Source organism: Phascolarctos cinereus, unplaced genomic scaffold (assembly GCF_003287225.1).
Source record: "Phascolarctos cinereus isolate Bilbo 61053 unplaced genomic scaffold, phaCin_HiC Scaffold_5;HRSCAF=322, whole genome shotgun sequence".
Taxonomy (NCBI): Eukaryota; Metazoa; Chordata; class Mammalia; order Diprotodontia; family Phascolarctidae; genus Phascolarctos; species Phascolarctos cinereus.
The window spans coordinates 148,286,594-148,298,769 of NW_027555958.1; the positions used below are offsets into that span (position 1 = coordinate 148,286,594).

Sequence of the window (12,176 nt, forward strand, 5' to 3'; positions counted from 1 at the left end):
CTTTTTAAATGTTTCTTTTAAGCAAAATTGAGGGTTTTTTCTTATCTTTGTCTTCTTTTTATTTTATTAAGTTGTTTAATCCTTCACATTTAAGGTTATGAGTTAGGCTTACATTTTCTTCCATTTCTCTCTAATATTGGGTTTTTCCAAATCAAGATTTTCTTCTTCTTCTCTATAAACATAATACTATATCTCTTCAATTATTTTAGCATAATCTATTTTTAAGGAAACCTTATTCTTATTGGCTCTCTTTTTCTTATCTTCAAGCCCTATTCTCTACTTCTCTATATACGCATTCCTCATTACCTCCCTTTCTTAATTTTAAGAGTGTTGCTTATTAGTTCTTTTTTCTTTCTTGTTCTTATCTAGCTAATTTAATTCTTCCTCTCTTTTTCCCCCTCAATTAAGTAGTCAATTAGAATTTTCCTTCCTCTCCTCCTCTTAAACCTGTTTTAAGTTTTTAAATTTTCATTTTATGCATCTTATTTTTAAAAAAGTTTCCTCTCATTCTCTTCATTATTTATCTTCCCTTTCTATTCTAGACTTTTGTTCTTTGATTAATGGTCCTAATACTTAGTCTTTATTCTCTATATTCCTCACGGCTCAAACTGGCACCATCAATTTAGTATACTTTATCATACTAATGGTTATTTCCTTATATATAGATAATACTTGACTATATATTGCCCTTATTGTATTTAATAGGCATTTCTCCGATTTTCCCACCAAAAATAAATGACAAGTGAAAACAGTTGTGAACATCCAATGGTGTCACAACTTTTATTTGTTTACCAGATCATAAAATGACACTGGCCCATTACCTTGACCTAGTCAAACCTCTACAAAAGCCTTATGATGATCTTCACCAGAGGAGCGGCTATTTAGGATGCATTTCCTTGCTACTCTGAGCAGGTGGTTTTCTCATTGTCGCATAAAGATTGACAGGAACATCAGTGATTGTTAGACAGTGACTTCCAGGGCATCTTCGAAGTTGCCTAAATAATAGGGAAAATGACATCTATTTATTTGCCTACCAGGGAATGATATTATGAAGTGCTAAAATCTGACTACTCATTCTCCTTTCTTATTTCTTTAAATGTCACTGGGTAATTATATAACACAGTAACACTGATGAGGCAGAAATCAGACTTGTATTCCAGCAAAACTATAGCTATTGCTTCCCATTTTAATCACAGGAAACTGAGGGGAAAAAAGGGGGGGCAGGTAGGCGGGGCAATGAATAGAACACTGGCCCTGAAGTCAGGAGGACCTGAGTTCAAATCCAGCCTCAGACCAAACACTTGACACTTACTAGCTGGGATCCTGGGCAAATCACTTAACCCCAATTGCCTGAAGAAAAAAAAAAAGACAGACTTCCAGCTGGTAATTTATAAAGACATCTTATGTTCCTCAAATGGCAATAAAATGTGTGTGGGTGTACATACAGGTGCTTTCATGGGTATACCTTTTATATCTTTTAAAAATCATTACAAAATAATTTCATTTAAACAGTAGGATATCTGGGGAAAGTTCCAAAACGAAGCATAATATTCCATATAATATGTTTATTCTCTTAACATTACCTCTAATGAGCAACAAAAAGCTACTAATTTGGTGACGATTAATTTTTGTAAATTTTCTTTTGTTCTGCCAACATTTAGAGTTAGCCCAGATATTATGATGACATTAACCAGAGTTCAAATTTGTACTGTAACACATATATAATAGTTGGAAGAATCAGTAAGTTTACCTGGTTGGTGGGGTCTCTTTCCTATACCATGCAGTACTAGAGCTCAGGCCAGGTTCAGGACCAATTGAAGAATCTCCTCCTTCCACTGGAAACCTCCTTGGCTGAGTACCAAACCGAAAAGGCATAATTCAGTGAAAACCTAAATTAGAAATTAAAGAAAAAAACAGATAGTGGCCTTTCATCTTTTTAAACTTTTATAATCAGTATTATAGGCATGATATAATCTATAACTCCTATAAATCTATAACTCTTATCTATAACTCTTCCTTAGTTGTCTGCATGTATTCTTATTTCAGTTCCAATGACAAGCAGTCACTACCATAGATGAAAGTAAACTCTCTTAAGACTAGCAAAACTTAAGTTCACATAAGCTATAATTCCATGTGTCTTTAAATGTCATTTTTAGATTACGCACATCATGACTCCTTGAAAATTGCTCCCTTTAATCTAAAGCTTAGCCTTCCCTTCAAGGATCAGCTTGCACAGCCTTCCCAAGTGCCTGATTGCTCCTTCCTCTGATTCCTATAACACTGTCTATGTCATGCATTTGTCACTTAACATATACTATACTTGTATTATTGCTTATCTTTTAATGTGTATATGTTGTTTGTCCAACTAAATTTAAGTCTCTACTCTTATTATATAATTCTTTGTATCCCCAGCACCTAATACATTTCCTAATAAATATTTCTTGTTGATGATGATGATAATGATGATGAACTGAAATTATTAAAGTTTAAGAGTTCAAAATTCTTAAAGTGCACAAAGATTTTAGGGAGGGTCTCCAGTTGCTACATACCCAGTGAAAAGTTGTATTTTTCCATTGCTTAAGAAAAGTTTTCCACCTAGGTAAGTTCAAGAATCCTGTCTTTTTTTTGATAAAACATGGTTTTGGCTAACTAAGCCAAAGATACATACACTTACCAAAATAAGTGAAGTTTGATTCCTGTAGAGGCTAAATAAATCAAATGCTTCTAATCTCCTTCCATAGGAAGATGGAATGTGCCAAAGGAAGGCTGGTCGAATGAGCCAGTGACACCCAGAAATTATGACATCAGAGAATTCTTTCACATAGTTTCCTACCTGCTAAAGAATAGAAGTTTTCATTCTGAATTCATGATGGGAGCATTAAACTGAAAAGATTTCTGTTTAGCTGAGAGAGCTAACCACCCTTAAAAATTTGGTACGGGTTTTGTTATCCTTTGCTTGCTTGCTTCTCATATACTGTGGAACAGGAAAAGGCCAAACTAAATTAAGTCTATTATCAGACATACAGGGCTATCATCTAAATCTGTGTTCCAGAACTGAATATTTTCAATTAGCACAAAAATACATATGTGACTATCCCAGTCTTCCTGTTTCTTTTCAGCACTTGCCCTGACTAATGGCCCAATCATAATCTCTATACCCCACTTCCCACATGCCTCCAATTCCCCAAACTCCTCACAATAAAATAGCCCCACATGAAATCAACAGCAAAACATAAAATTTCAACTTACATATGATAGATAAGAAGCGTGAATTTGGCACTTCTTCCAGTAAGCAATCACTAATTTTAAAGATATTTATTAAAGCCACCCCAACGTTTTCAGAATTAATCTGCTTTGCCCTTAAAAACAAATACCATATCTAAAGCAAACCATTTTTCAGCACAAGTGAGAACTAAACTTTCCAATGTATAATCCAAGTCAAAGATTATCTTAATCAAAATTTTTGCAGTAACTTTTTTGTGTTCTCGTTATTCTATTTTCATGTGACATGTTATAGGAAACTATCTTACTCAAGCTGCTCAGTCTTACCTCCACTTTCTTTTTACCTTAGTAGCTTGACATCTTCGAGTAAGTTAACCACAAGTCTGGTTGGCTGGGAAAAAAACCAATTGACTATAATAATAGTTCAGATGAGTTGAGATCACTGAAGGCCATTGTTAGCTAATGCATTGGCCCACCCTAAACATTAAGTCCTTATATGGATTGGCAATGTTTTAGTGGTTTGTATAGCTGTGAAATTATCCTTAAAAGTATAAAAACAGCTTTTTGTGGAAATAGGATATTATCTTATTTTCACTTTCTGCTTACTTCAACACTACACTGATCAATGCACTTTAGTAACTACCAGCAACAATTAAGCAATGTTTTGACATAATTATTTTCTATCTGATTTCAGAAATTTCAAAAGAAAGATACTATAAACAAGTATGAATAAATCATTACTCAAACTGTCTTTCCTGAACTCCCTGCAAGAGGCCTTAAAGAAGTCATTCTACTCCAACAAAGAACTGGAAATTCAGGCATTTGAGCACAGGCAAAGAAGGGAATAGAAATACAGCATGAATCCTGAACTCTAGTTCATCTACTCAAACCCTCTCATTTTACAGATGAGGAAACTGAGGCTATCTCCACAGTTTTTGCAGCATGCAATCCTTTTTAACCTAATTAGTCAATACATCAACCAACATGTATTTATTGTTACTATGTGCCAGGCACAGGACTGACTGCTGTAAAACATAAAGAATAAAATGATCCCTACCCACAAACAGCTTACATTCTACTGGGAGAAAACTGCTTATTCTCCCAAAACAAGTTGCAGAAAAGTGAAGTCTCTTTAATCTCTTCCAATCTCCTTTTTCATTTCAAACAAATGTGAAATATTGACGGCTGGATGCTGTGGGTCTTCCACAGGTGAAACAAAACAGGAAATCATCGGTAGCTATGTTTTATCTCCTAAATGAACACAATTTCATTTGGCTAAAAAAAAAATCTATAAAACTGATTCCTGTGAAAACAGTGACAAAATCAAAAGCCAAATACCAAAGTGCCAAAAAAATACCATAATGGCAACCTATTTTATGAGTCTGACAAAAAAAAAACCACCCCTTTTGTTATTGTTGTTACCTAGCATAATTAAAATGTAAATAAGGGATAAAAAATGGTGAGTCACTAGTCATCTTACAGAAGGCATAGGACTAAGATGAGGGCAGTCATTTCACAAGTATAGAGAGTTATTAGAGTTTTTGAGCAGCAGATAGTTAAAAACAGCTTGGGGCCAATATCACATCACTAAGTGTGTGGATTTTCTATAATTACAAGCTACGTAAAACATATTAATTAGGACACTGTATTATAACAAAAGGCTGATATACTTTTCCAGCATTAACGTAAAGAAACTGCAATAAGCCAAAAACAAAAACAAAAAACCCACAAAATTCTCCAGGAGGAAATGGTTAAAAGTTGATTTTTTTTTAAAAAAGGAAATTTTTTTAAAGTGGTTTGGGGGATATAAAAAGTGTGCGCATATATGTTTATGGATGTATTCCAGAGGGGTTTCTTGAAAATATTTTCAAATTCTGCACAATACAAAATCTCAGCAAGTCTTGCACTATGAGAAGAATTCAGTGAAATACAACACTGGTGGCATCTGTTGATTCACATTTAGCTTATACCTTATGGGTGAAGAGGAGGAAACTATGGCAAATAGGTGCACAACCATATCAACCACTTTGACAGCATGCTTTCTTTTCATTGTCTGTACGTATGTGCACTGGTAAGCCTGGCAAGGCTCTCTCTAACACCCACACTTCTGTTGCAGAAGGATATAAAGCAGAAATCTAGATTTTTTTTCTTACACCATGCACTTCTTGCCATCACCTAAATTTTAAGATTTTAATTCTTAACCAACTTGACAAAAAATATTCATGTAGAGTTCTAAACATTAGTATAGGTGCAGTTCTTGACTACTGGGCTTCAGATGACAAGTATGGAATAATAATACAACTCTACCCCATCGCTGACAGTATTCCTAAAAGTCCCCATTCAAGGTCACTGGATCTAATACCACAGAAAGGTTTGTCTAAATCACTTTTAGCATGGATTTTTCAAGATGACCATCATCATCATCATCATCCTATTTCATAGTTTTAAAAACACTTTCACATATATCATATTTCTCTTTACAATAACCCAGGAGGTAGGCTGGGAAAGTATTATCCGCATTTTACTGATGAGGAAACACTCTCAAAGAGGGTCAGTTTGTCCAAAGTCATACAATTTTAAGCGGTAAACAGAACTAAGAGGATTAGTTCTCAGTTTAGTGTTGCTGGGTTTTTCCACTCTATATTGCCTTGTGTTTTTGACAAATCTGTGATCGTTTTCATCCACTACTTAGGCGGAGAGTTCTGCCTTGGGCACTCCAAGGCTGTCATTGGTATAGAGAAATCTTGAATGAGGAAGCTCTCACTACCAAAACAGACCCAGCAATAAATCATTTACGGAGTGCTAGAAAATCAACAGATCATTCCTACCTAGAGGGATCAGAGGAGGTGGCATCCTATCTTAGATTAAACCCGAGCCCCCATATTGGGTTTATACCCATGAGGGGCAGCCGTCTCCACGTCAGGAATACCCCTACATGCCCAAATAAACACAGATCAAGACCCCCACCCCCCGTCCAAGGATTGGATTTAGCTTTTATCTCTGCGACCCTCTAGTCACCCTGCTTGCTGCCACCCACCCACCCCCAGATCCCAGGGCCTGCAGTTGGTCAGTCTGTTTCAACGTCCTTGTCGGTCGGGGCTGGCTAGCCCCGGGTGGGGACTGATAAAACTTTTTCAGGGAAAGGGGTGGCCCCGGCAGGAGAAGACGCCCCTCCCCGTCGCCCAAGGAGGGTTGAGACTGTGGACAAGGAGGAGCAGTTGACGGATGCTGTCAACCAAACCAATAATCTTGAATTACCCGCTAGTGCGGGCTCCGGAAACCTCAGACACTCCTACTTAGACGTTGAGTGCGCCCAGACTGAAAGCCAGGCGGGGGAACGCGTGCCTGATCGCTATGGCAACAGCTAGCACGCAGGCGCCCTCCAGCCGCTTTCCGTTGCTCCGCCCCCGCCCCCACCCCGGCTGACGTCACCGCGCGGCGCCAGACGCAGGCGCGAGCCGGAACCGGGAAAGAAACTAGAGATCATTTGCTGACTGTTGAACGGCCGCCCAGGTGACCGCGGGCCCCGGGATCGCGGCCGGCCGCGAACTGCGGTTTTGGCACGAGCCGCCGCGGCTGCAGGAGCAGCAGCATGGCCCAGTCTGTCGTAGTGCAAGGTGAGCTGCTTCGGGGGCTGAGCCGGACCCCCCAGCAAGGTCCCCGTATCCCCGGGGCGGGAGCCCCTGACTGGAACTGGACTCCTTCGCTTGCACTAATGCCCTGTTCTCTTTCTTTCTGTGCCCACCGTGGGGGCTTGCAGTCGGCCAGTGTGGGAACCAGGTTGGCCGCTGCTTCTGGGATCTGGCCCTGCGGGAGCATGCGGCTGTCAACAAGGTAGGGAGGGCACCACCCACTCCGCGGACACTGCCGCGTGACTCCCTATCCTCCCACCTCCTCCCCTCCCCCAGCGTCCTCCCACTCCCCATCTCGTTCTTGTCCCCTCCCCCATCTGCCTAACTTCTCCCCCATTCTCCTCTCCTCCGCACTTTGTACTTGTCCCTTCCCCCATCTTCCTAACTCCTCTCCTGATCTTTCTTCCCTCCCCCATTCTCCCGCTCCCCACCTTGTACCTATCCCTATCCCCCTCCCCCTCGTCTTATCCCATTTTTCACCCCATCCTCCCGTCCCCACCTTGTGCCCCTCCCTCATCTTCCTCCTCCCCTTATCCCCCCTCTTCCCCACCTCCTCTCCGCCATATTCTTATCCCCTACTCCACTTTCCTAACTCATCTCCACCCTCCTCCCTTTCCCCGCCTTGTTCCAGTCCCCTCCTCCATCTTCTTCCTCTTGTCTCCCTCCCAATCTTCTTACCCCATCTGTAAAATGAGAGGGCTGGGCTAGACTATGACCTCTGAGACCCTTCCAACTCTAGATCTCTGGTAAACCTAAAGTTAAGTAACTAACCCATAGGCACGTGGGGCAGCTAGGTGACACAGGAGTTGAGTACCGGGCCTGGCATCAGGAAAATTCATCTTCCTGGGTTCAAATCCAGCCTCAGACACTAGCTGTGTGACCCTGGGCAAGTCATTGTATACCCTGTTTGCCTCAGTTTCCTCATCTGTAAAATGAGCTGGAGAAGGAAATGGCGGCAAATGATTCTGATGTCTTTGCCAAGAAAAAGGTTGGATATGACTGAACAACAACATAATTGCATAGCTAGTGTCAGAGGGCAGATTAGAATCCAGGTTTCTTCTGACTTTGAATCCAGATCCATTTCCATTACACATCAGGGTCTGAAGTGGAGGAACTAAGTAGCATCTGTTTAAGATTTAGAGTGTCCACCATCAAATAAAAAAATATGTCTGATTATGTTAGAACAGGGATTCTTAACTTGGGGGTAGATTTCAAAGGATCTGTGAACTTGGATGGAAGAAAAAATTATATCTCTCTTGTAACTAACCTTTGGTTTCCATGTGATCATATGTATTTTATTTTACAGATTTAAAAAGATTATTTGAAGAAGGAATCCATAGGTTTCACCGCCATGTCAAAGGATTTGCAACACAAAAAAGATCAATAATCCTTGCTCTAGAAAGAAAAATTGCATGCATTTATTAGGTAGTATAGGAGGTAGCCAGTGTGGTACAGAGGGAAAGAACATTAAATTGAAATCAGATAGCCTGCTTTTTGGGTCCCACACTAGTTGTATGAGCTGTCTGGACCTCACTTTTCTAATCTATAAAATGTAGGTTGGACTGTGTGGCCTCTGAGATCCCCCTCAAGCTCTACATCTGTGATCTAAGGAACAAGTTGATACATAAAGCATAAATTGATGTGCCAAGCACAGGGGATACAGAGATCTGAACCGTGCCCTTCTTTCAAGGGATAGACGCAAAGCTATGATTTAGAAGACAAGGGAGAATGTGATAACAGAACCAGGTTTCCACACCACTTCCTTTTCTACATACTTTGCTAAGACTACCTCCCTACCTCCTCCCCCTCCACACCCCACATTCCCCATCTTGGGCTTGTGCTCTGGGATTGAGTGCTCTATTAAATGAACCTTCACTTTATCTTCCCTGCAATTAGGCCTTGACTTCTGGTCGTCCTCACACCATACTGCTTTCCCTCTGTCCCCTTTTTTCAGCTCCCCTTTATATGCTGCCTTCCCCCCTTAAGAATGTAAGCTCCTGCAGGCAAAATTTGTCTTACATGTTTATATTTGTATCCCCAGCACTTACCACAGTACCTGGCTCCTGATAAATATCCTATTTATCCATCTTTCTAAGTAACCTTTCCAGATAGAAAGAGATGAGAATTGGAGTGGGAAAAATCAGGGAAATCATGAGGGGGTGACATTTGAGTTGAGTCTTTGGAAGCTTGAGTTGGATTTCAACAGATCGAGACTGGGAAAGAACATTCTTATCATAGAGAGTGGTGTAAACTAAAGTAATCTGTACAAAGTGTAAATTCACTTACATAGTACATACTTGGTAAGTGTTGATTGTATCGTACTGAATGTCTACATTTAGTGCCCAAGATGAGAAAAATAAGGGAGGGACAGAAATAGAGAAGTTGATAGGAAAAGAATCCAAAAACTTAAGTGTCATTGAATCAAAGGCTGTGATCATCAATGTTAAATTTAAAGAAGTGGGATGATGATAATGATAGTAATAACAATACTTAACATTTACATAGAGCTTACTATGTGTCAGACATTGTGCTAAGTGCTTTACAATTATATCATTTGATCCTTACAACAACCCTGGCAAGTAGAAGCTATTATTATCCTCATTTTACAGATGAGGAAACTGAGGCAGACAGTGATTAAGTGACTTGCCCAGGGTCACACAACTAATAAGCATCTGAGGCAGGATTTGAACTCAGGTCTTCCTGACTTCAGTACCCTATCCACTGTGTCACCTAGGTGCCCAAGGATAGGAACTGGAATAAGATTATTAAATTTGGCAGTTAGGTCACTAGTAGCACTTCCTCTTTTTCTATCTGCACGTCATTTGGGCACAGGTGATACAGTTAACCAAAGCAGATTGAGTCTTCTGTTTTAGTTCCTCATGTTGCAATATATGTTTCTGAAGTCAGAAGAGAAAAACCTTCTCTCTGGCCCTTACTCCTTTAGGAAGGGAGTCAAGATCTTCTTTTGTGAATTTAGAAACGCTGATCTGAAATCTTTAAGTTGGAAAACAAGTGTGAATGTTTTGACTTTTTTTTTTCTTGAGAATTCAATCCCTATTACAAACTCTATTGTTGCCTAGTGATTGATTATCATTTAAAGCTTTGAAAGACTTCTGGGGTGGGATCATAGAACTTATAAAACAATTGCACTTACATGAATGTTTTTTTTTTAATTTTTAGAAAGGAATTTATGATGACTCACTGAAGAACTTCTTTAGAAATGTGGATACTAGGTAAGATGTATCTCACTTATTTCAAGTTCATCAGAATGTATGATGTGTCTGTTGGTATCTGTCCCTAGGTTGGGGTCGCAGCGTGGTTTATAGTACCTGAATTTAGTTCAAAAGATCTCAAAATCATATACTCTCTTAAGGAATTGAAAAGTAGTGCCTCCTGTAGTCATTGTGTGTGCCCTTCAGTACACTAATGTAGATCGGGGTGATTAAGCTTACAAAAGAGTACATGCTTTGTGGTTGGACCAAGAATTAAATAAAATATTTTTAAGACAAAAGGCTTCAGATGTACTAACCTCCATTTCTCCAACCCGTCCTACCCAATAGTTAAATTGTATACTTCTCTTGATAAAAGCTTGCAACCATAAAGGAAAATTAGCTACCCAGCTCTAACTTCTACCATGAGTAGTATGGAATACCTCCCACTTAAAGTGTGCCACAACAAAACCCAGAAATCAAGAATCTTGGGACCAGGGTAACCGTAGCTGAAGTGGCACGTGTTCTTGTCCAGTATTCAATAGCTTCAGTTCAGATATTTATTCAGCTTGAAGTGCATGCACACACACAAGAGCACTGTGTTCAGTTAGTCATAATTAATAAACATTTATTAAGCAAGTACTATATTCCAGGCACTTAGTAAGGGCCAGAGAAGAGTATCCAGAAAGTCCAAAAACAGTCCATTCTTATCAAGTAAGTCTTCCTGGAGAGCAGATCCCAAAAAACCCTGGACTGAAGAAGAGCTCTTCCCAGGGTGGCGTTGATTCATTGCAGACATGCTTTCTCGGTTAGACACCTGACCTGTGCCATCAGGCAGGCAATGTAACTCCTCTTCCCATTCCACACAGACAGTAGTATTTGCCAAGTCACAACTATCCTATGGTCCTGCTTTATTTTTAGTAATATAGTAAAATACCTAGAAAACATAATGGTCAAGAAAAAAGGGACTTGAGAGAAGTAAAATTTAAGATCAGTCCCCCAAATCATGCATTGCATGTACCTCTAAGAATTGAGTAAAACCAAAACTCTTTGTATGACAATAGCAAGATGTATCAGTCGCCAAAACTGCTTATATACTGGGACTTGGTGATTTCATTGCTAGAATTTCTTAAAATCTCATTAAAGGATCAACTTATACAAGAATATTTAGAGCAAAACCCTGGTGAGACACCTCACTTCTCAAGGTCTCAGACAAATAGAGACTGTAGCTTTTTAAGTTGCACACAAGTTGCTGATCTCCTTTGATGGAGAGAGTTTCTTTACCAAGAGTTTCCCCCTCCCTCCTCCCCATGAAATCTCGGTTTTGGACCAAAAATATTAAGACTAATATCCACAATTTTCCATGTTTCTCTATGCGTGCATGCATTTGCAGGATAATATATTAAATATATCATCTATATGCATAGATTTTAAGTAAGCATTTAGTTGAGATAAATTTTTTGTCCCACTTAATTTACTCATAATGATTTAACATTTCATATACCTTTACATTTATAAAGTTTAATGGATTATATTACAGTATTGTTTCCTCTTGCCTATTTTTACTCAGTAATCTTTTTTCCTTGTTTTTTTTTAATCTTTCAGAAGAAATGGTGATGGTGTAGATGTTTCCAAAGGAAAAATTTGCTCACTAAAAGCACGAGTAAGATATACATTAAGATTTTTACTTCATATATTTTAATGATAGTTATGCTGTTATAATTGTCACCCAAATTAAATTTTCTCTGTTCTAACTTAAATCAATAAATCACAGAAAGAATATTTATGAACACCCTGTTTGCATGAATGCCAGATGCTGTACCTTAAGGCATTTTAAAAAACTTTACTAATGGTACCAAATTTCCAGACAGATCAGATGATAAGAAAAGAGTTTGTATATATGTATATTTTAAGGGCCTGTTGCATGTAAAAATTTCTTTTCAAGGTAATTTTGTTGTGCTACCTGGTTACTTTTCCCCTTAAAAATATAGATGAAATACCATAATACTATGTAATAATAGTACTTTTTATTTTTTTGTGGAGGAAGGTTGAGTCCTGTGGTTTCCTTGGTATAGGTTTGTAACCTCTGGTATAGAAACTTCCTCTCCTAGTA

At 38.9% G+C, this 12,176-nt stretch overlaps 2 protein-coding genes across 5 annotated transcripts in view; one reads left to right on the forward strand and one right to left on the reverse strand.

Annotated features, from left to right (window-relative positions):
* Nucleotides 1-877: 877 nt before the first annotated feature.
* FAM229B (family with sequence similarity 229 member B) lies at nt 878-6,556 on the reverse strand. Of its 3 annotated transcripts, none has more exons than XM_021008190.2 (3): nt 6,481-6,556; nt 1,751-1,889; nt 878-995 (listed from the first exon to the last, which is right to left on the reverse strand). In XM_021008190.2, the coding sequence occupies exons 2-3, from the start codon at nt 1,873-1,875 to the stop codon at nt 878-880; spliced, it is 243 nt and encodes an 80-aa protein (XP_020863849.1). In that variant the 5' UTR covers nt 1,876-1,889; nt 6,481-6,556. The 3 variants fall into 3 exon arrangements, with proteins under 3 accessions (XP_020863849.1, XP_020863854.1, XP_078011313.1); XM_021008195.2 differs by lacking the exon at nt 6,481-6,556 and adding an exon at nt 3,550-3,618; XM_078155187.1 differs by lacking the exon at nt 6,481-6,556 and adding an exon at nt 2,675-2,757.
* TUBE1 (tubulin epsilon 1) overlaps nt 6,460-12,176 on the forward strand; it is a 30,271-nt gene continuing 24,554 nt past the window's right edge. The window contains exons 1-4 of one of the 2 annotated variants that reach the window (XM_021008184.2): nt 6,460-6,839; nt 6,983-7,056; nt 10,035-10,087; nt 11,669-11,726. In XM_021008184.2, the coding sequence (XP_020863843.1) occupies nt 6,815-6,839; nt 6,983-7,056; nt 10,035-10,087; nt 11,669-11,726 (210 nt within the window). In that variant the 5' untranslated portion in view covers nt 6,460-6,814. Of the gene's footprint in view, nt 6,840-6,982; nt 7,057-8,160; nt 9,155-10,034; nt 10,088-11,668; nt 11,727-12,176 lie in introns of those variants that run through there. The other variant, XM_021008185.2, reaches the window with a different exon arrangement.